Source organism: Sceloporus occidentalis, unplaced genomic scaffold (genome assembly GCF_023333645.1).
Source record: "Sceloporus occidentalis isolate IW3139 unplaced genomic scaffold, rSceOcc1.0.p SCAF_3, whole genome shotgun sequence".
Taxonomy (NCBI): domain Eukaryota; kingdom Metazoa; phylum Chordata; class Lepidosauria; order Squamata; family Phrynosomatidae; genus Sceloporus; species Sceloporus occidentalis.
Window position 1 is genome coordinate 246,010,835 of NW_028316983.1, and position 23,497 is coordinate 246,034,331.

The following is a 23,497-nucleotide window of genomic DNA, read 5'->3' on the forward strand; positions in this document are numbered from 1 at the left end:
TACCACTTTAAGAGTAACATCACTGTGATTCCACTTTAACACATTCTATGGACACCTGAGATTTGTAGTTTGGTGGGACAGCAGAACTCTCTGGTTGGGAATGCTAAATACCCCTCCCTAAAGTGCAAATCCCAGGATTCCATAGACTGAGACCATGGCAGTAAATGTGGAATCATAGTGCTATAATGCTGTAGTGTGAAAGGAGCCCAAGTGATACCAGGCAACCATATTACTTTAAATAGCCAGTTTAAAATACTGGCCTTTCTAAGTCACTCTTATCAAATCCCCCCCCCCAATAAAATATATTTTAATGAAAAATGAAGACATCTAATTTGGCCATCAGTAATCCTGATTTAAGGCTTAAAGTGGGAGATGAAGACCAGGGCTGCATCAGCACTGCAGAAATAGTGCAGTTTGATACCGCTTTAACTGCCATGGCTCAATGCTATGGAATTCTAGGATTTGGAATTTTGTGAGGTATTTTGCTTCTTTGTCAGAGAGCTCTGGTGCCACAACAAACTACAAATCCCAGGATTCCATAGCATTGAGCCATGGCAGTTAAAGCAGTTTCAAACTGCATTATTTCTGCAGTGTAGATGCAGTCCAATACGGCTGCTTGGTACACAATTACTGCACTTTGATACCACTTTAATCTCTATGGATGCATCCCATGAAATCCTGGGATTAGTATCTCTGATGAAGCACTAGAACTTTCTGGCAGATAATTTGAAGTCCCTCAGAAAAAATGTGTATCCCAGGATTCCATAGGATGTAGCCACAGAAGTTAAAGGTGGCATCGAAGTAGTATCACTGTGCAATGTGAAAGTGTTGCCCTCATAGACAGGATCCCACCTTTTTCTCCCCATCTTCAGCAAATATGTTGGGTCTGTTTTGAACATCTAATGCTCACGAACCCTAGAACTTGGGAAAGTTCTGGCAGTGGTCACCACTGAGGATTCTGGGAGCTGTAGTCCAGTGCTGTAACTTTTCCCTGCTCTGCCAGGTTGCTATTTTAGTCCTTGCCCGCTGGAGGGCAGCAAGGTAACCTTCAACTGAAAATGCACAGGGTTTCTTCCAAAATAAAAACATTCTACCATCCTTACATGTGGCACCTGGAAAGCAAACACATTTATTATTCCCTGAGGTGATATGGACTATAACCCACTTCATCACCTGCATGCTCTTATCTGGAATTTAAGGTAGCCGCTTCATTTAAATATGCAGCTAAAATTCAGGTATACGTACATACCATTGTATGTTGGATTGTCAACAGTAAGAAATAAAACAGAGGAAGGATTTGGGTTTGCCTTTACTTTATGACGTACTTGAGTGTCACACTTCTCTCTGGGGTTTATCACACTGGGGCTAATTTCAGCATTAAAGAGAGATTAAAGCACATTTAAAGCATCCCGCAAATAAAGTAAAAATGGCAAGTAATTGCGCAAATGATTCACACGTAATTGGACAAATAAAGTGATATCAGAAATGCATTGTCGCTGAAATCCCCCAAATAAAAAGATGTGTGTTAATGTTTCTTTGCAACCACTTTAATGGCAGTTTTTGTGTGATGTCGTGTGGAATCGTTGTGTAATTACATGATTTTTTCTGGATATTCACGGCATAAACCCCTGATCTTCTTTGTGTGATAAACTCCTCTGAGACCTTACACCCCTTCAATAAATAATAAATAAATAATAAAACTTTTATTTATATCCCACATCTTTGTAAAAGCAATTGGAGCAGCACCCAAGACTTGTCTCCTTACCAAAGTATAGTAAAGTTCCTTTTAGACTGCAAATCCCAGAATCCACCAGGCAGCATGTTGCATGGAAGATTCTGGCATCTGCAGTCCAAAAGACTGAATCAATAGGACAGGAGTATCTAGATCAAGTGAAGGAATAGTACCACTCTATTCTGCCTTGGTCAGATCAAACCTAGAATATTGTGTCCATTTCGGGACACTGCAATTCAAAAAGGATGCTGAGAAGCTGGAGCATGTTCAGAGGAGGGCAACCAGAATGGTGCAAGGTCTGGTAGCCATCAAGCCCTTTAAGGAGCAGCTTAGGGAACTGGGTGTGTTTAGCCTAGGGAAGAAAAGGTCAAGTGGGGACATGATGTTTAAATATTTGAAGGGATGTCATATGAAAGATGGAGCAAGCTTGTTTTCTGCTGCTCCACAGACTAAGACATGGAACAATGGATGCAAAGTACAGGAAAAAAGATTCCACCTAAACCTTAGGAAGAACGTTATGATAATAGGAATTGTTTGACAGTGGAAGATGCTCCCTTGGAGTGTGGTGAAGTCTCCTACTTTGGAGGTTTTTAAATAGAGGCTGAATGACCATCCGTCTGGGGTACTTTGTATATTCCTGCATGGCAGAATGAGGTTGGAGAGGATGACTCTTGGGATCTCTTCCAACTATGATTCTATGAAAAGGGTTCACTTTTCCTAGCTGGTGGACTTGCAGTCCAGAAAAGGAAGCCTGACATCCCATTTAGTAGGTGCAATCTTGTAACTGCTGGGAATTCACCTCTGTGGTTATTAATGACTGAATGTGATGCCAGTAGGGTTACCAGACTGAAAATCAGAGAGCCACCTTTTAGGCCACTGGACAGCTGTTAATGGTTGGCCATGATGCTGATAAGTATTGTAAAATCCATCTTGCTAGTGCCATGGAGACCCACCTGCTACATTCCCTTTCAGCATGTTGTGGACCAATGTACTGTGGAAAAGGGTACACCAAGCCTTTTCTGCCATGTGCTCTTTTATTGACTGCAGGGAGTTTTTGCAAGGGAAAACACACAGGGGCAATAACCCGGTATTGCAGTACCAAGAGAACAATATCATTCTGTGACAGATGTGAAGCAGAACCCAGTTGTGTGTGTGTGTGTTTTAAAGCCAAGTTTTTTAGCATCTTGGATGTTCTTGTAGAGACACATGGCCAGTGGTCTTCTTTCAGTGCCTCACTGGAACTTTATTCATAGGATCCCAAACAAGATGCCCATGGTTGCCAGAACCATCATGGCATCGTTGGCTTTCATGTCATTGGAACGATTGTGACCGCCGTCATTGCAGTAATTCTTTTCACAACACTCAACAGTAACATCATACTCGTCAGTCTTGCTTTCGGCTAGGTTTTTGGGACAATCTTTTGCGCACCATTTGCTAATGTAAAGCTCTTTGCCTGAAAAACAGAGAATCTGAATGAAATTTAAGAGAACAGTTTTTAGTTTACATAAAGTTGATAAGAACCTAAAGCTGAGTTATAAAGCCTGGCCAGGATTCTGCATCATAGCTGATGTTACATTTCATAGGCACAACAAAACCCTGCTAGTGAATTGTGTAGATGTGTATCAGGGCACAGGCAAGAGCATTCTAAGGCAGACATGCACATTTCTGATGGCCATTGGGTACTTCTGATGCACATTGGGCACTTCTGATGCATCTGATGTGCACTGAGCTTTTCTGAGGCACACTTGAGCACTTCTGATATGCATTGGACTCTTTTGATGAGTACTGGACACTTCAGATGTGCACTGGGCAATTCTAATGTACCTTGGACACTTCAGATGTGCGTTTGGCCCTTCTGATGTGTGTTGGGCCCTTCAGATATGCGTTGGGCACTTCTGCTGTACATTGGGCCCTTCTAATGTGCACTGAGCCCTTCTGATATGTATTGGATCCTTCTGATGTGTGTTGGGCCCTTCTGACTTGTGATATCAGTTCAGTCCTTCTGATGTGTATTGGGCTCCTCTGATGTGCCTTGGGCACTTCTGATGTGCATTGGGTCCTTCTGATGTTCGATGGGCTCTTCTGCTGTGCCTTGGGCCCTTCTGACTTTGAGATCCTTAAACTGAGATTGTGGTCCTTTCCAACTCGTAACATTTTGTGATTCTTTATATTCAACAATGGCTCAGTATATACCTTATATTAGGTCCAGAGCAGCGGCAGCATTTTTTCCTCCGCAGGGAAGCCGTAACCGCTAAACTGCGTGGCTTCCCTGTGGAGGAAAAAGAACCCACAAAAAGCAGGTTCTTTTAAATCCACAGGGGCGGTGTAACAAGTGCGCCACTGGCACACTGGTTACGTAAGCGCTGTGTGGCAATGTGCAGATGCCGCGCGGCACTTATGTAACAAAGGCGGCGCCTGTGCCATACCAGAGTTAGGGACTGTGCAGTTGCTGCTCAGTCCCTTAACCCTATTATGGTGCCAGCACAGCGCATTAGCATAGTCTGTACCACGCCTATGCTACCTTTTTTGGCAATTTGATTACCTTTTTTATATAATTTATACATTTTCATATTATACAGTGGGCCATTCCCTTATGCAGGGGAGCATATGCTTCCCCTCTTTCTTCTTTATGTAAGCTAAAAATAATTCCCAATCATTTTAAAAAATTGTTCAATGATTTCTCTTTAATCTAATCAAACAATTTGTCCTTGACTGCCATTTCAAAGACTTTTGTAATCCATTCTTCTTCTCTCGGTAATCGAACACTTTTCCAATTTCCAATGGAATTATCAAATTATCAAAAACTCTAAAACTTACCAGCCGTTTTGTTATAAAGGGTCACACAGACTCGTTCCACAGATGTACAGGACCCAGCGACTAAACAACCCTTGCCAGATTTTATCTTTTGACACTTGTAACACTGTAATGATGAAGCTGATTAAAAAAGAAAAAGAGGAAGAGGCATGAAGGTATAGGTTGCTTTACATCCCAATAAAGCGCCCAGCAAAATGGCCAAAAAAGGGTGTTTTGCCCACAAATTGCCAGTTGTATTTATTGGTGCTAAATAATTCTGTTTGGAAGGGACCCCATGCATACCCTCCACCATTTCACAAATGAAAACACATGTATCAAAGGAATGTCAGAATGTAGTCAAGATTGCAAACGTTATTAATGAGGAAGAACAGGCAAGCTGGGAGAAGCTACATCAATTTGCTTTTGTTTGAGCCTCCTGGGAAGGGAAAGATCCTGCTCCTCTTCTCCTCTCATCTCACCTCCCTACTGAGTTAGTTGAGTACAAACTACTTTTACACTTTAAACTAAGAGCTTTGTCACATGAAAAAAGAAATCTGAAACAGAGCAGGAGAGAGCAGCTTTCTGTGTGTCTCTCCACATGATGTTGTATCACTTCCATTCTCTTTCCCAGGGAGATGGCCATAAAAGTGTGTCTTTTGTCATGCTGGAAAAATCTGTTGGACAAAAAGTATGTTTTTACTACTGTCTTCCTCAGGTGTTACAGAATCATGCAGAGAAGCACAGAGAAAGCCACTGCTCCCCTGCTCTCTTTCAGATTTATTTTCTCATGTAGTAAGTCTGCCAGTTTGCACCAGCTGAAGCATGCTGTGAACCAATGGGGAAAGGGGAAGGGAGAGATAAAAATGACGGCATATTTAAAAAGAGTTGAAAGAGTGGGATAACCGAGGAGTAATCTGCACTGTCCCTGTCAAATTGGGACACTTGGACAGTATACACCATGAACAGCGAAAGACACCCCTCTCCAAAGCCTCTAAAAGCATCCCAGAGTGATCCCATGTCATTTCTAGTCACCTGTGGCGCCATAGAAAGAACCAAAAATGGCATGGGGAGGCCCTGCAGGTTCTGGAGTGTGCCCACCGCTGCCAAAGCCTTTGCAGGGATGAAATTCAGTGGAGGTGGCCAGGCCATGATCAGTAAACTTGACCACCTGCTGAAGCCAGAGCTTGGCAACATTACTTCTTGCGATTACAACTCTCAGCATTTTCCACCCTACTTACTTCAGTTGCTGAAAATTGCTCTAAAAGTACAAAAGTAGTTTGCATTCAGCTTACTCAGTGAAAGGGGAGAGAAGAGGGGGGTAAAATCTTACCCTTCCCAGTAGGTTCAGGCAAGAGCCAACTGCTGCAGCCTCCGCTAGCTTATTTGCTCTGCCCCATTAATAACTTGTGTCATCTTGACTGCACTCTGATGTTTTGCCTGGCCACTCATGTCCCAGTTTTCATCTGTGAAATGTTGGAGGGTGCAAGATTTAAACCTTGAGTTTCTCAGCGTCCTAGTTCTAGTCCAACGATCAATCCACTATACAACACCAGCCCATGCTTTCAAGTCTACCCAAAGCCAGGAGGAAATGTTTGCACAAACATCAGAACAATTCATTACATTAGTGTAACCCCTCATTGTGAGCCAAGATTGTGTAGTGGTTTACGCATTGGACTAAGATTTGGAGAGCAGGATTCGAATTCCTGCTTGGCCATGAAAACCACCTTGGTAACCTTGGGCAAGTCAAACTCTCTCAGCCTCAGAGGAAGATAAAGGAGTTTATCACACAGGAGGAATTTCTCTTAATTTCGAATGAAAAAAAAGTGGGGACAGAAAGCATTCACATGAATTCGCTAGTTCAGCGAATTTATGTGAATCTGAATTGCATTCGAACTGACTTCCCATTGCCCAAAAATAGCTTGCCATTGCCCGAAATTGTGTGTGGTAGTCTATCACGCAATAACGTTAAACCCCATGATTGCGTTCGGATTGCCATTGGATTATACTTCCAATTTCCCTTGTCTGATAAACTCCATAGGCAAAACCCCTCTGAATAAATCTTGGCAAGAAAATCAAGTGATAAATTCACCTTAGGGTTGCCTTAATGTGGAAGCCCTCTGAAGTCACATACACAACAGCAACCACCCCTTGTGGCAGCTGGCCTAAATACCCTAGCCACCAAATCCTGTCTAATCTTATTAGCTAGGCAGGGACATGCCTGGTTAGTATTTGGATGGGAGACTGCCAACGAACACCAGGTGCTGTAGGCTATATTTCAGAGGAAGGAACTGACAATATTATCTCTGAGTACTGTACTCCTTGACTAAGAAAACCCTGTGAAATTCATGGGGTTTCCATAAGTCAATGGGTGACAGTCCCTTGGCATCCTAGCTGAAGTTACCAACAGGATTCCAGCCTGGGAGCTATAGTTTGCAAAAACACTTTCTTCTAAAATCTGTCCTGAATCACCCACCCTTCAATCTTACTCTTCCTTTCTCCAAGTTCCATCCCAACTATATTATGCATTCTGTTCTAAACAGGGAGTCACCTTTCTTATTCATCTGGGAAGTTAAATAAGGTGAAATGCTAACATCTCTGGGTGTTTCTTTCACAGGTGAGAGTTTTTTTTCCCTCCCAGGGCCTCAGCCTTTAGAAGAAGAAAAAGACAGGGATAGCATCCAGCCAGGCAAGCTTTAGGCAAAGCCTGGAAAGAGATGCCAGTCCAGTAGGAGTGTTCGCAGCCATAAAACCAGTCCATGAAATGCAGGAGAGAGACAAGACAATGATGCCTGCTTGCAACACAAACTAGGTCTTCCGGAAAAGGGACTTGGGATTTCAACATGCCAAATTTTAAATGCACAGTTCTGATGTTATCTTGCAGCAGAAGAACTACTTGTGGGTTTTCCTTGACACTGTGGTTCCCAGGACCAGTGGGGTCATTCTGGTGCATGTGGTATAAAAATCCAGACAGTTAGGGATGTGGTACATAAACCACTAGGCATACGTTTGCACGTCTTTCTTCCAAGAAAGCACACCCAGGAGAAAAGGGCTGTGCTCTATCTATCCATCCATCCATCCATCCATCCATCTAGCTATCTCTATCTGTCTACAGGTTGAGTCTCCCTTATCTGAATTCATAAATATGAAATATTCCAAAATCCAAAACTGTCCTCATGGGTGGCTGAGATGGTGACACCTTTGCTTTCTGATGGTTCACTCCGCACAAATTTTGTTTCATACATAAAATTATTTAAAAGATTGTGTATAAAATTACCTTCAGGCTTTGAGTATAAGGTGTACACAAAATATAAAAGGATTTTGTGTTTGGATGTGGGTCCTATTTACAAGATATCTCATTATGTATATGCAAATATTCCATGTGTGTGTGTGTATCCAAAATCCAAAACACTTCTGGTCCCAAGCATTTTGGATAAGGGAGACTCAGCCTGTATCTATGCATCTATCTATCATTTTTAAATAGAAAGTGGGCAACTCCAATTCTTCTCCCTCTTAATGGTGTGCATGCATCATATACAGGGATATTGGAAGTGACATTGCATCATATCTGCTCACCATTTTGTTATATGACCAAAGAAATTAGTTTGGAGGGGGTTAAGGATTCTAGGGAGGTATAGACGGGCAAACTGCCACTTTTGTGCATTGTTTCAGTCATTTTGGAGTTATTTGGAGGGTGGGGGTAATAACCAAAAACATTGCACGGTTGTTGTTTTTTCAACTTTGGGGGCTAGGTGCTTTGGAGGACTGGCTGCCATCCTCAGGGCCACAAAAGTATAGTTCTGGGCCCACATGTGGTCCAGAGGCCACACTTTCCCCCCTCTTTTCTTAATGGCCCCCATTAGTTTTTTAAAAAGATTATTTTTAACTTTGTATGTTTTAAATCTTTGTAATTATTTGTAATTTTTAATATTTTTTAACAATTTTAACTGTACAATTTTAATTGTTTTAATGTATTCTATATATGTTGTTAGCCGCCTTGGGTCCCACTTTGAGGAAAAAATAAAATCAAATTAAATAGTTTTGGAAAATATATTCTTTCAGATGAAAATTCCTAGAATTTGCCACAGGATCATGTTGGCTAGAGGATTCTAGAAGAAGTAGCCCCCCAAAAATACCCAATCTAATCTAGCGTCTGGGTTCCCACACTGGTCAAGCAGATACCAATGGGAAACCAAGGGCCCTTTCACACTGCATACTAAAGACAGTTCCTGGGCTGGGCTATTTTTGCTATAGCATCTCTGCTGCAAATATTGTACCAAGTACCCATGATCAGTGGCATCACTAGGGTTGGTGTCACACGGTGCAGCAACTCATGGTGCCACCCCCGTCATTGACTTCCTCCCATGCCAGACCATATGGAATCCTTAGTAAAGTTTTTTATAGTAATGTTATTCATAAATGGTAATTCCCAAATATTATATTAGCAAAATTAAAATTATATATATATATATATATATATATATATATATATATATATATTCATATGCACAGCCTAAATGTACTAACATATACAATAGTTTCATGTGACTAAAGTGAAAAGTTGGTAAAATGTGATGTTTTAAAGAAAATTTTAAAAGAATAAGATTTAATTAATGTCTTTATTTATTTTAATTAAAAAATTTAAATCTTAAATTAAGAACTCCTGGGGCCTGCCCTTTCCCCTCCAACTGAGCCTCACCCCATTGACACCATATCTTCAGCATTTTAAAGGGATGCAAGGAAATGCCAAAGCCTATTTCTGCCTAAAGGAAGATATTTGGGGAGCAGTGTCATGCACCCCCGAGTGACGCCACTGCGCATGATCTTTCCAAAGGGCTTCTTCCCAGCTTTCTTAAGGTCAACATGCTCTTTCTTCCACACCGTGGGGATTTTAAAATCCCCCTACTCACTTCTCTCCACCCAGAGGCCCACAACCAAGAGGACCACAATGAGGATCTTCATTCTGGCATGGTGCTTCCAGCTTGTCAAAGAGAGGCTACTGCACCATCCTGATGTAGCTCATAGCAACTGTGGCATCACAGGCCTGTCACCAATTGAGTCATCAGGGGAAAATCCCTGGCTCCCCAAAGAATAAATTGGGTTTTGTTTTGCATCATGGGAGTGGCTGTCTTTTGAAATGCAAAGCTGAGCATGCTGGAACCTGCAAGGAGTTTACTTGAATTCCTCACCCCAACTTCTTTCTTGAACACGATACTGAAGTTGTTTACATTATTCCTGGTTTCTAGTTCCTCATTTGTTTTTATTGTCCTGTGTCTTCAAGTCATTTCCAACTTATGGCAAACCCAAGATGAACCTATCATGGGGTTTTCTTGGCATGTTTCTTCAGAGGGGGTTTCCCATTACCATCCTCAGAGGCTGAAGGAGTTTGACTCACCCAGGGTCACCCAGTGAGTTTACATGGCTGAGCGGGGATTCGAACCCTGGTCTCCAAAGTCCTAGTTCAACACACAAACAACTACACCATATTGACTCTTATTTTACTTGTACAAAGTGTTAAAACACAGACCACTTGAAAGAAACCTGCCACCTTCCACTGTGATTCTCCTCTCTCTGCCCACCCAGCCACCTGCTGCCTGGTCATACCCACCAAGAGCTGCCAGGTGGTGCCTTCTGCTGCCTCACTCACTTGCTCACTAGCTCACTCGCTTGCTCACCTGGTTGGATGCCTAGAGCAGCCGTTGTCATGCCCAGCCTGGCTGAGAATTCAGGAGAGGACTCTGACCCTGAGCTTGAGCCTGAGCCTGGCCCTAGCTCTGCCCTGAGAGCACCGGCAGAGACTGTGGCCCCAGAAGATAACCAGAAGCCCATATTCCAGACAGCAGAGCCTTCTAGAACTGTGGGCATTGAGGAAGAAGAGGAGACCCATGTACGTACCTTCAGCCAGAAGAGAGCCAAAAGGGTGGGCCTCCGGCGGTCTCAAAGGATTTATGCAAAACACCAAAGAATTAAAGAACAGCTGCACTCATGAGAGCTGATGATAAAAGCCTGGGAAGGATGCCAGCGCCTTTGTCAGAGGCGATCTGATCTTCCTGGTGAAAGCACCTTGTTCCTAGACGCTCTGTTTGATTTCTCAGCTTGCATCTTTGAATTTTGCATTGACCATTCTGCTTTGCTGGAACTCTTGACCTTCTTGGACTGCTCGACTACACTATTTGTTTGATCCTTTGGCTTACACCCAGACTGACTACAGACCTTGTTTTTGGACTCTGCCTTTTGCTTGTAAGTCTGCCATTCAAGACTTGCCTTACTCCACAAACTCTGTGTGGCGTTCTTTTGTTTATCTGAAGTTTCTTATCAGCTGTTGGCTGCTTTCCTGATCAGCCCTGGGATGGGGGGCAGCTAGGAAAGCGAGGCAGCAAGAAGGGATGAAAGGGGCATGCTTCCTCAGCTTCCTCTTTGGGAGAGAGTGGGGACTGTGGAGACACTATGAGGGCACACTCATTCCCGCTCCTCCACTGCCTCAGCTTTATCCTCAGGGACTCCAGCCCTGCACATACTGGCCGTTAAGGCTGGCATGGGGGCGGAGTTGAGGTCTAGCATCTTCACAACACATGCCTGACTCTGCCCCCCATGGCACCCTGACTCCACGCACCACTCCACACAGCACGCAGTGTCATGGCACTCCTTCAGTGCTCCATCCATATGATGCAGCACTGAAGCAGTGCCATATAACCGCGGCAACGCAGCTATGGTGCCCTTTTGAGGGTGCAAAAAGGAACTGCTTTTTGTGGCTCCTTTTTGCACCCTTGAAAGGCCGAATCGGGGCCGCAGCATGAGGTTGCCACTGCCCCGAACCATCTAGGAAAGGGATGGCACCCTGACCCCTTGGAGGCTGTGTGTAGAGCCCCTCACTCATTTGTTCTCCTGGCCACCTGGCTGCCACCCACCCAGGGCTACCAGAGGACAGCCAAGCAGCAGGAGGGGATGAAAGGACTGTGTGCTGTCCCTCGTATTCTGCTACCATGGCTTCCTCCTCACAGAGAGCCAGGACAGTACAGAAGACGCAGGCACCAGGCACAGCAGCACCATTGCACACCCACACACTCACAGTTCAATTGATTGTTGTCACCCCCTCTGAGGCGTGATCCACACCTCCCATACACTCATAGTGATGCCACTGTATCAAGATCTTGACAAGATTTCTGCATAAAAGACTATGACACCCAAATAGTCTTCTCTATGTCTCCGACTGGTTCAGTGACCAAGGATGGCATCTCTCCTCTCGTTGCCTGTCTGGAGTCGGTAATGGGCTGGATGAGGGAAAACAGACTCAGCCTGAATCCAGAGAAAACGGAAGTACTCGTGATAGGTTCCCCTGGCCCAGGGATGGCGGTGATTCCACCTGTCCTAAACGGGATCACGCTTCCCGTGAAGGACTCAGTACGCAGTCTGGGGGTGCTCCTTGACTCGTCGCTCCACCTTACATCTCAGGTGGATGTGACGGTCAGGAGCACCTGTTATCAGCTTAGGCTGATACGCCAGCTGCATCCCTACCTGGGCCGGGGGGACCTTGAAACGGTAGTACACGCTCTGGTAACCTCTCATTTGGACTTCTGCAATGCGCTCTACATGGGGCAACCCTTGTACCATACCCGGAAGCTGCAATTGGTGCAGAACATGGCGGCAAGACTGGTCACTAATACACCTAGGACCAGCCACATAACACCGGTCCTTAAAGACCTTCACTGGCTGCCTATTCGCTTCCGGGCGCAATACAAGGTGTTGGTTATTACCTATAAAGCCCTAAATGGCTTGGGCCCAGGGTACTTGGAGGACCGCCTCTCTCCGTACAATCCGCCCCGCACACTCTGATCAACCAGGAAGCAACTGTTAAGAGTTCCGGAGGTCAGATTAGCTACTACCACCAGGAGGGCCTTCTCTACCTCGGCCCCCAACCTCTGGAACTCGCTTCCCGACGAGCTCTGCTCAGCCACCTCACTGAACCAATTTAAGAAGGGGTTAAAAACACACCTTTTCGAGCAGGCATACCCCTGACTCTTGACTCCTGACTCCCGATGTGCTCCCTCCCCCTCGTCAGCATGGTTGAGCTGGCATGAGATGTGGTTTTATTGCTGTAATTGGTGTTTATGATGTTTTGTATTCTGATGGTCTTTTATATTGTATATGTATATGTTGTTAACCGCTTTGATTTATAGAAAAGCAGTATATAAATAAAATTTTATTTTTATTATTATTATAAAATGTTTGCCATTATCTTCCTTTAGGATTGAGAGAGGACAACCCAACTACCCATTTGGTATGCCAACACCAGGGTGTGTGGCAATGGCAGATCAAGTGGCAAGAGGGTGCAGGGATTTCGGATCAGGTGGTGGTGGAGCACAGCAATGCTAGATCAGGTGGTGGTGGGTGCTGGGTTGTCAGATACCCACACCCCCTGCCTTATCTCACTCCCTCTTCAACGGTATGCCCCAAGTAGGACAATAATAATGGCTCCTGGATGTATCATACATTGCACCACCATACCAGTATTGATGTGGAGGTGGGATAAAGATTCCTTGAATACTGGTATGTTTCCATCTGCTCCAAAAATGGGGTCGTTGCAGTAGAGATGCCTTGTGAGATAATCTTGTAAGTATCAAGAAGGACCTCCTGATCATAAGAGGTCTTCATTAGGAGCACCTCAACAGGCATTGGATGACTACCTCTTAAGAATGCATTAGCTATGGATTCTGAATTAGATGTCTTCTGGGGACCCTTCCAAGTCTATGGTTCTATGATCAGAGAGAGGGCTGTGCCAAACCTTTTCTTCCAGATGTTCATTTATTGAATGCAAGACATTTTTACATGGGAAAGAATTTGATGGTGGCACATTACATTTGCATTCACAGGAAAACAATCTCTGAGAATAGAACTCAGTTAAGCCAGAAGAAGACCCACAGGAGTTTGTGTCTCCCATGAGCATCCAGAGGTGCACAGCCAGAGGTCTTTGCTCCCATCAGAACCCTGTCCGCAGGATGCAGAATAAGCTGGCCAAGGCTGCCATAACCATTATGGCGTAGCTGGTTTTCACACCGCTGGGTCCACCGCTGTTGCAGTAGTCGGTCTCACAACAGGTAGATGAAATCCCTGCATTGACTCCCTTAGCTCCAGCGTTGATCTTTGGGCAGTGTGAAGCGCACCATTTGCTGATGGAAAGCTCCTTACCTGAAAAACAAAATTTAAACAAGAGGGGGAGGGAAGTAAGGTGGTCATATGAGAAACTGCAAAGAGATTTGACAGGCTTTGACACTAGCTTTAATCCTGTTGTTGTTGTGTGCCTTGAAGCCATTTCTGACTTATGGCGATCCCAAGGTGAACCTATTGTGGGGTTTTCTTGGCAAGATTTGTTCAGAGGTGGCTTGCCTTTGCCTTTCTCTGAGGCTGACAAATCCTGACTTAAACATACATATATTTCCCCGGAAAAGCAATTGGACACTTGTTTTGTTCAGAATAGCCTCATTCAGTTCAAGTTGCAATGTTTTAAAATATGTTGTGAGCCACCTTGAGTCCCATAATTTGGAGAAAGGTGGGATATAAAGAGGAGGGAAAAAGAGTGGAGGAAGAGAAGCAGCAGTGCATTACTGTACACCAAGTAGCATGTGAATATGCATTACTTCTATGCCTTTCCTTTGCACATTGCAATTGGGTTGTCTGCCATGCACTTTGACTATTGACCTAGAGGCATTGCACTACATGGTTATTCAGTACAGAGGCTATAGAGCATAACTCCACCTGTGGATATTTATGCTAGTCTGAAACAATGTGGGATCTCAGTCTGTTTGCAAAATGGCTGTTGTTGTTGGGTGCCTTCAAGGCTATATCTACATGGGCCAATTGCAATGGTTTCCCCCAACCCTCACCAGGACCTGACTACATGATGCAGGGCCAAATTCTCGATTTGACTGTGGACTGCCTTGCAGTTCCACAACAAATCTGTCCCTCCTTAAACCCATGTAAAAAAAACAAACCTAAATCTTTGCTCCATATTTTGCAAGAAATCCAGAGCACTCTGTAGCAATACCAGGCAGCTATTTACACACGTGTCTCTCTGTGCTGCCCAATGCCATTGCTGCTCATGCAAGTCACTTCCTCTGAGATCACAACGAGGGGCCCAGCCATATGATCAATGCTGGGCACCTCATTTCTGACATCAGAGGGCAGCAATGCCATTGCCCGCTGTCAGTACAGATTGCAAAAATAATGGAGGAAAATCCAGGGCAGCTCTAGGGGCAGATTACTCTGGGAGTAGCCCAGAATATTCTGGCCAGTGTAGACAAGTCCCAAGTTGCTTCTGACTTATGGCAATGGTGACACAAGGCACCCACACCATATATTTCGGTGGCAGCTGATGCCCAGTAGGAATAATGAGGTGGGTGGCAAGGTCACCACAAGCAAGAAAAACAACAAAAAACCCTCCATGGTGTGGTAAGTACAGTCAGCCCTCCATATTCATTGACCTTTTTTTATCCAGGAATCAAGCATTCATGCTTGAAAATATTAAAAAATACTATATATTCCAAAATGAAATGACTGCCAAAGTGAAATAACGCAAAGTTAAATCAAAGGTAAAATGGAGAAAAGGGACAGCTTTTTGCTTTCGGGGAGTTCAGAAAGTAAAAAGCTACTCTTTTCCTCCATTTTACCTTCTCTTTAACATTGCGTTATTTCACGTTAACAGTGACATCATGTGATAATCTTCCCCCATTTGTGGGATTTTTTCTCATTTAAATCCCATTTCTCTTTGGGATTTCGCTCGTGCGAAAACTCCTAAGACAAATAAACACCAGAAATATGAAGTAAAATATACTTCTTTTACAGATAATAGTCAATTATAAGCTGTATATAGCATTATTCTTACACATTTAATCTTGTTATATCACAACAAATTCATACAAATTCCATAAAAAACAATGTTCTTTTATCCTAAAGTTGTATCATACTACATCACATTAGTTCAAGGTCCAGAACACATAGTTCATTGATTAAGTAACACAATAGTATCACCATACTTATATACCAATAAATCCACAGTCAGTACTTGCAACAAGAGTTAATCCATAGTCAAATCCTCAGCCAATGCTTGTACTGAGAATAGTCCAAGGCCAACAGACAGACAGCTATCTCCTCCTTCTCACAAAAGCTTGTTCATGGCCAGTTGGTCAATACCTCTTGTCATCATATTGCAAGACTTGCAGCCATGTGCCATTCAAATACCTTTAACAGTGCATTTCCATACTTATGGACCAAATTGAAAAAAACTTTATCATCAAGTACAACATCTATTCCTAAAAAAGAAATTGTTGTATGCAAAAAGAGCCATGATAATATTACATTCACTCCTAAAATCATTATTCCAACTCCCACATACTAATGAGTATTTTACTTGCCTGGCTCTACTTCCTCCCAGTTAAACTCCTTACTGATAAGATTCTCTCAACATTGGAGTTTATCACACAGGAGGAATCTCTCTTAATTTCGAATGAAAAGAAAGTGGGGCCAGAACGCATTCACATGAATTCACTAGTTCAACGAATTTACGTGAATACGCATTGCATTCGAACTGACTCCCCATTGCCCAAAAATAGCTTGCCATTGCCTGAAATTGCATGTGGTAGTCTATCATGCAATAAAGTTAAACCCCATGATTGTGTTTGGATTGCCATTGGATTATACTTCCAATTTCCCTTGTCTGATAACATCCATTGCCTACAATTGCATTTAAAGCTAACCCAATGTTTCCATGGCTAACAGCTGTACCAAATTACATTTCTACTTACACTAACAGCCCTCTTTAGGAAAACTACTCATTCCTATGTTTTAAACCTATTGCATGTTACTTGTTATTAATTATACAGTATAAATGAGGCGTAATCCCATTGTATGTTAAGTCCAAAAATGGCATAAGGCTGACGGTGGAAAATGAAGAAGGCTTCCTGCTGAAGGAGTAGCTCAGCAATAGCAGCTGCACTTTAAATTTCTATACCACTTAATAGAGAGCTCAGCACTCTCTAAACAGTTTACAATCTGTAAACCAATTGCCCCCAACAAGCTGGGGACTCCTTTTACTGACCAACAAAAGGATGGAAGGCTGAGTCAACCTTGGAGCCCTGGGATCAAACTCACAACATTGTGAAATCATAGGCTTTCATGGCTGGCATCCATAGTTTTGGGGGGGCTTTTCAGACTATGTAGCCATGTTCTAGAAGAGTTTCTTCCTGATGTTTTGCCAGCATCTGTGGCGAAATGTCAGGAATAAACTCTTCTAAAACATGGCCACATAAAATCTGTAGGGACATCCAGTCGCAGTAAGCAAACTGTTATCATTATTATTAACTTTATTTATAAAGCGCCGTAAATCTACACAGCGCTGTACAAAACCAAGTAAAATCAAGAATATAAAAGCCTGCCTATGGCGTACAATCTAAAACCTGGTATGATGCCAAAGACTTGGATGTCCCACATGAGATATTCAAGTCTTTGGCATCATACCAGGTCCAAGAGGACCAACAATTTGCTTACTGCGACTGGATGTCCCTACAAATTTTATTATATAACTTACAAGGCTGCTATATTAGTTTTCCATGACCACTGACGAAGACGCATAGTTGAAACGCGTTTGGTCTCTGTTTGCTCACTTTCCAATTGTAATGGGCGTACTGTGTTATCCCTTTTAATTTTTTACTGAGAGGTGCAAAGAAATTTATCTACCATCGTATTGGTATTTTGTATGTCTGACACCTCCTCTTGTTTTGCTTTACTATTCGGGATGTGCAGTTTACTAGCCTAGTACTGATTGGTATCACTAGTCTTGTTTGTTAGGCCATGGCTTACAGGCCAGCATAAGCCTGTTTGTTTTCAGGATTGCATATACTTTATGCTTTTAAAATTTCTTTTATCCTTTTAGCACCCATTGCAACATATTGTTCTAATAAAATTACAGTGTTTCCTATTTTCATTTCCCCTAGACTTTTTGTCTGCGCACTCAGAGTAAAGTGACCCATGGCGGAAGCAGTGCCATTGGATGACATAGCAGGACGTTTATGAGAACAACCACCTGGCATTGCAATGGAAGGCTGCAGGTAACAGGGGGAGGTCAGGGCAACTCTGAGACCAGAATACACCAGGCTGCTCCCAGAGTATTCTGGCCCATGCAGTATGTATGTATTTGATTAATTTTTAAAATATTGAGATTAGAATCATAGAATCATAGAGTTGGAAGAGACCACAAGGGCCATCCAGTCCAACCCCATTCTGCCATGCAGGAAACCCCAATCAAAGCATCCCTGACAGATGGCCATCCAGCCTCTGCTTAAAGACCTCCAAGGAAGGAGAGTCCACTACACTCCGAGGGAGTTTGTTCCACTGTCGAACAGCCCTTACTGTCAGGAAGTTCCTCCTAATGTTGAGGTGGAATATCTTTTCCTATAGCTTGCATCCATTGTTCCAGGTTCTGTTCTCTGGAGCAGCAGAAAACAAGCTTGCTCCCTCCTCAATATGACATCCCTCCAAATATTTAAGCATATCATATCACCTCTTAACCTTCTCTTCTCCAGGCTAAACATCCCCAGCTCCCTGAGTCGTTCCTCATAGGGCTTCATGGTTTCCAGACCCTTCACCATTTTAGTCGCCCTCCTTTGGACACGCTCCAGTTTCTCAACATCCTTTTTGAATTGTGGTGCCCAGAACTGGACACAGTATTCCAGGTGGGGCCTGACCAAAGCAGAATACAGTGGCACTATTACTTCTCTTGATCTAGATACTAAACTTTTATTAATGCAGCCTAAAATTGCATTGGCCTTTTTAGCTGCCACATCGCACTGTTCACTCATGTTCAACTTGTGGTCTACTTGGACTCCTAGATCCCTTTCACATGTAGTTTCATTCAGTCAGGTGTCCCCCATGATCCTATATCTGTGCATTTCATTTTTTCGCTCTAAGTGCAGTACCTTACATTTCTCCCTGTTGAAGTTTATTTTGTTAGCTGTGGCCCAGCTTTCTAGTCTATTCAGGTCATTTTGAATTTTGATCGTGTCCTCTGGAGTATTAGCTATTCCTCTTAATTTGGTGTCATCTGCAAATTTGATAAGTATACCCCCAATTCTGTCGTCCAGGTCATTGATAAAGATGTTGAATAGCACTGGGCCTAGGACAGAGCCCTGTGGGACCCCACTGGTCACCTCTCTCCAGGATGGAAAGGTGCCATTGTTGTTTCCTGCCTTATACCCTAAAACCTCTACAGCAAAATCAGTGCAAACATTTTGAGTCTTGAAACACTAAAAATGGTAGGTGAGAAACGTGTCAGGTGAACATTCCTAACACATATGACAATGACTGGGGAATTGAAAAAGTCAAAACAGTTGCAAACCATGACTGAGATCCTCCACCATGAAGGATTGACTTTAAAAAATGACGGTGGTTCTCTGTAACTTACCAGGAGGATGGTTATAAAAGGATACGCAATGGTGGTCCATATCCGAACACTTAGTGCGTTTTGTACATTCATTGTGAGACTTTACATTTTCGCAGGTGTAACACTCCAGTGATGTAACTGCAAACAAGAAGAGGGAAAGGGAGAAGGAGGAAGAAGAAGATTTTTAGATTTCCATAATATACAGTTTTTTAAAAATACAATGGGCCAGTATTTGCATCTCAGAGCAGTCACTTGGGTCCTTTTGTGTATGGCTGGTGCTGATTTTACTATAAAAATATCAGCACTTGAACCTGGAGTCTATCCACACTTCCCAATGCTGGCAACTTAATACCAATTAAAATGCCAGTGTGGTGTATTGGTTTGAGCATTGGACTAGGACTCTGGAGACCATGATTCAAATCCCTCCTCAGCCATAGAAACCCTTTGGCTGACCTTGGGCAAGTCATACTTTCTCAGCCTCAGAAGGAGACAAAAGCAAACCCTCTCTGACCAAATCTTGCCAAGAAAACCTCATGATAGGGTTGTTTTAGGGTTGCCATAAACTGGAAACTAGAAACAAAAGGGCTGTTTCTAGATCAAAGTGAAAGAAGGGGATTATTCTTTCTCACCTACTGTAGTTAAGGAGATGGGGCAAAGGGCATTTAATCTAGCCTTTGTATGTAGAGCAGAACAGAAGGTACTAAGCCCTGGCGCAACAATGTCTGGTGAGCGAAGGAGGAAAAATACATAGTCTCCAAAAGTCTTTGCAAACTGCAGCAACAGTTCTATTAAGTTTTGTAAACCGTAGCAAGCTGCTGCTTGTCTAGCTGAGCTGGAGATTTGCACCCAGACCTTTCCTCTTGCCTGAAGCTAAACCTACCTAAAGTGGAGAATCTGTAGTCTCGTCTCCTGCCTGAAAATTGTAGACTCATTGCTAGGTCCTGCGATCTGGCAATCCTACACTGAATCCAGGTGATAAATAAAAACATATCATTCACCCACTGCTTTTGCTGTAGTCCAAAAAAGTAACTTTTCCATACTCTGCTTTGAATTGACTACCTGACCAAGCTTTTTACTCCGTCTTGCTTGCTTCCAAGTCTGGTTTCATGAAATACATTCTCCTCTGCGTGGGGCACCACCCTTCTGATTCAAACTGGGTTACTGGGCATGGCAGAGATAATATCAAGATGAGGATTGGTTTCAAAATGCTAGCCAGTCTTTGCAGCAGGTGCTTTGCCGCACGTCTTTGACAGCAGTAAGTTTCTCCAGAGCCTCTAGTCTCAGCCTTCGGGAGGAAGTAAAAGTAGAGATGCCAGCTAACTGGGTGAGGTTTAATTGAGCAAAACTTGGAAGCAATGGCAGCCTGGCATTTATAGTCATGAAACCAATCCGTAAAATGCAGATCACGTGGAGGGAGAAGAGGTAGTGATGCCAACTTGCAAGATGGACCAGGTGCTTTGGATTTCAACATGCTAAACTTTATAGGCTAAACTCTGACCTCATCTGCAGCAGAAAAACTTCTTCTGGGTTATGTCTCACACTAAGGTTCCGAAAGCTAGTGGGAATATTTCAGTGTACATGGTAGAACAACCCCAAACAACTTCCCTCTGGAGCAAAAACAGGCGGCTCCAGCCCATCCATTTGGGGCAGTCTGTTGAGCCCCTTAGTTAGGCATTGTTGCACTAGTTAATTGGTTTAGTGTAGTTTTGTTTAGTTTGAGTAAACAATATCTGAGTATTCTTTTCCTAAAAAAAAAAACTCAATGAAATTTATGAGTTGCCATAACTCAACAGGCAACTTGAAGGCACAAACACACACATAGGTAAGATACATTTTAGCTATGTATAGGTACTTCAAGCAGTTAAGGACAGACAAGAAACAAAAGCAAAAGATGATAGAAATATAGTCAGAACATTGCACACAGCTGTTCATTGAATTGTGTGCAGGGACAAGGACAAATACTATAATAATCAATCAGAGAAATAGAAAGTGACAACAAAAAAAAAGAAAAACAAGAGAATTCTTCCATAAGACCTGAGAAATCAAAGGGAAATTTAAACCAAGAGTGGGGATGCTCTACAACCAGCAAGGGAACACATTATGACCATGTAGAAATGAAAACACAATGGAAACAATACATGGAATAACTATGTAAAAGAGATGAAAGGGTAACAGATTGCTCCAAGGAAGAACTGGATGAAGACAAACCTCCAATATTAGAGAGTGAATTGGAAGCTGCACTCAGAGCACTTGGGAGAAATAAATCACCAGGAACAGATGACGTACCAAGAGAGCTGCTTCAAGCTACAGCAAGATAATCTATTCTAGTTTTAACTAAAATCTGTCAACAAATATGGAAAACAAAACAATGGCCCACATATTGGAAATGCTCAAGATACATTCTAGTCCCCAAGAAATGGGACACCAGGGATTGAAGTGCCCACAAGACCAATGCATTACTCTCCCATGCAAGGAAAGTGATGCTCCAAATTCTGCAATGAAGACTTCTAGCGTATATGAATCAAGAAATGCCAGATGTCCAAGTTGGGTTCAGGAAAGGAAGAGACACTAGGGATCATACTGCAAACATATGTTGGATAATGGAATGCACCAGTTTTGAAAGAAAATCAGCCTGTGCTTTATAGATTATAGCAAATCCTTTGATTGTATATATCATTTAAAAAAAACTATGGCTTCCTCTTAAAGACATGGGTGTGCCACAACATTTTATTATCCTGATGAATAACTTGCACTCAGAACAAGAGGCTACAGTTAGGACAGAATACAGAGAAAGGGAATGGTTTCCAGTTGCCAAGGATGTCAAGGAAGGCTGCATTTTATCACACTATCTGTTTATCTTCAGTGCTGAACATATGAAAAGCAGGATTAGACTCAGAAAAAGAAGGTGTGAAAATCTGAGGAAGGAACTTCAATAATTTAAGACATGCAATTGACACCGTACTACTAGCTTCAAATAGCAAACAACTGGAACAATTACTGAAGAAAGTCAAGGAAGGAAGTGGAAAGGCAAGTTTCCAGATTAACATAAAGAAAGCAAAAACAATTACTTGTGACGACCCTAAGGCGAACCTATCATAGGGATTTCTTGGGAAGAATTGTTTAGAGGAGTCATAGACTCATAGACTCATAGCATTGGAACAGACCACAAGGGCCATCCAGTCCAACCCCCCTCTGCCATGCAGGAACTCCCAATCAAAGCATCCCTGACAGATGGCCATCTGCCATGGCCTTTCTCTGACACCCAAGGTCCACCCAGTGAGTTTCCATGAGATTCAGACTTGGTCTTCTAGAGGTCTAGTCCAACACCCATGATGCTGGCTCTCAGTGTTATGGATTATTAAACTAATTATAAGGCGTAGGATGAGTGAATGACCATGTGCATGCCTGCATAAAGCCATACCCAAATTTTATAGGAGATGCTATATCTCTTGCATCTGATGTGCACTGAGGACCAGAAAGGCTTAGGCCAAATTAATCTTCAAAGGTGCACAAGAACTTTTGTTGTTTTGCTTACAACTGGACGAGCAGAGCTTCCCCGACACCATTTAAATTCTTGCTATATTTGACAGGATCCCAAACAGATTGACCGTGGGTTCACTGCAAAAGAGCAGAAGATATGCAGCAGTTCCAAAACCAATTGTCAGCAGTCGCAATCTCTATTGCAGCATCTCCAGAATTAAGGTGATCCCATGAATCTGTGGTCATTTCTAAAATACTTTCCACCTCTCTTCACACCCCTCCTTCGTTCTGCTATGATGAGGAGCCTCTTATTCCTGCAACTTACCTCTTTTCATGCAGAGGCATGCGACCAAGAACACAACAGTCAAGCTCTTCATTTTGGTGAGTGTTTTCCAGCTTGTAAAATACAAGCTACTGGGCTAACATTATATATCTCTTTGCTGCTATTCTACTCTGTCATCATTAATGTGTCACACATGGAGGGTGGTGCCATTAGGGAGGAATGTTTACTGCCCAAAGGATACATTGAGCACATCAGGTTTTGCTTTGCATTATGGAGGTGGTTTTCATTGGAAATCGATGCAGAGCGTGTTGTAACTTGCATGAAATTTCCCTGAAGTCCTCCTCCTTACCTCTTTCTTGAACATAATGATGAAGTGGTTTTCAAGTTTCTAGTTCCTCATATGGAAAAAAAAGTTGAGCTGTTTAGAAAAGTAAGCACTTGATGTTTCTATGGCTGCTGCCACACTGCAGAATTGATGCAGTTTGATACCACTTTAACTGTCATGACTTCATGCTATGGAATTGTGAGATTTGTAGTTTGTTGTCACACCAGAGCTTTCTGACAGAGGAGGCTAAATACCACAAAAACACAAATCCTAGAATTCCATAGCATGCAGCCATGGCTGTTAAAGTGATGTCAAACTGAATTAATTCTCCAGTGTAGATGCAGGCTATGTTGATGCACCCCACCTTGTTTCCTGAGCATTGATATCTGGGAATTGAATACTTCTCAAAGGTCTATTAGCCTTTCAAAAAGCCTACATTTCATCTTGAATTTCAGT

At 42.9% G+C, this 23,497-nt stretch overlaps 1 protein-coding gene across 1 annotated transcript; it reads right to left on the bottom strand.

Annotated features, from left to right (window-relative positions):
• Positions 1 to 13,360: 13,360 nt before the first annotated feature.
• Positions 13,361 to 22,810, bottom strand: LOC149317715 (lymphocyte antigen 6E-like). Its single transcript, XM_089518986.1, has 3 exons — positions 22,759 to 22,810; positions 18,975 to 19,091; positions 13,361 to 13,708 (listed from the first exon to the last, which is right to left on the bottom strand). The coding sequence occupies exons 1-3, from the start codon at positions 22,808 to 22,810 to the stop codon at positions 13,500 to 13,502; spliced, it is 378 nt and encodes a 125-aa protein (XP_089375112.1). The 3' UTR covers positions 13,361 to 13,499.
• Between the last annotated feature and the right edge of the window lie 687 nt (positions 22,811 to 23,497).

Coding starts and splice junctions, on each gene's coding strand:
- LOC149317715 (XM_089518986.1), bottom strand. CDS start 22,810: ATGAAGAGCTTGACTGTTGTGTTCTTGGTCGCATGCCTCTGCATGAAA. Junction 19,092..22,758: donor ATGCCTCTGCATGAAAAGAG/GTAAGTTGCAGG, acceptor TCTTGTTTGCAG/TTACATCACTGGAGTGTTAC. Junction 13,709..18,974: donor CTTTTATAACCATCCTCCTG/GTAAGTTACAGA, acceptor TTTGTTTTTCAG/GTAAGGAGCTTTCCATCAGC.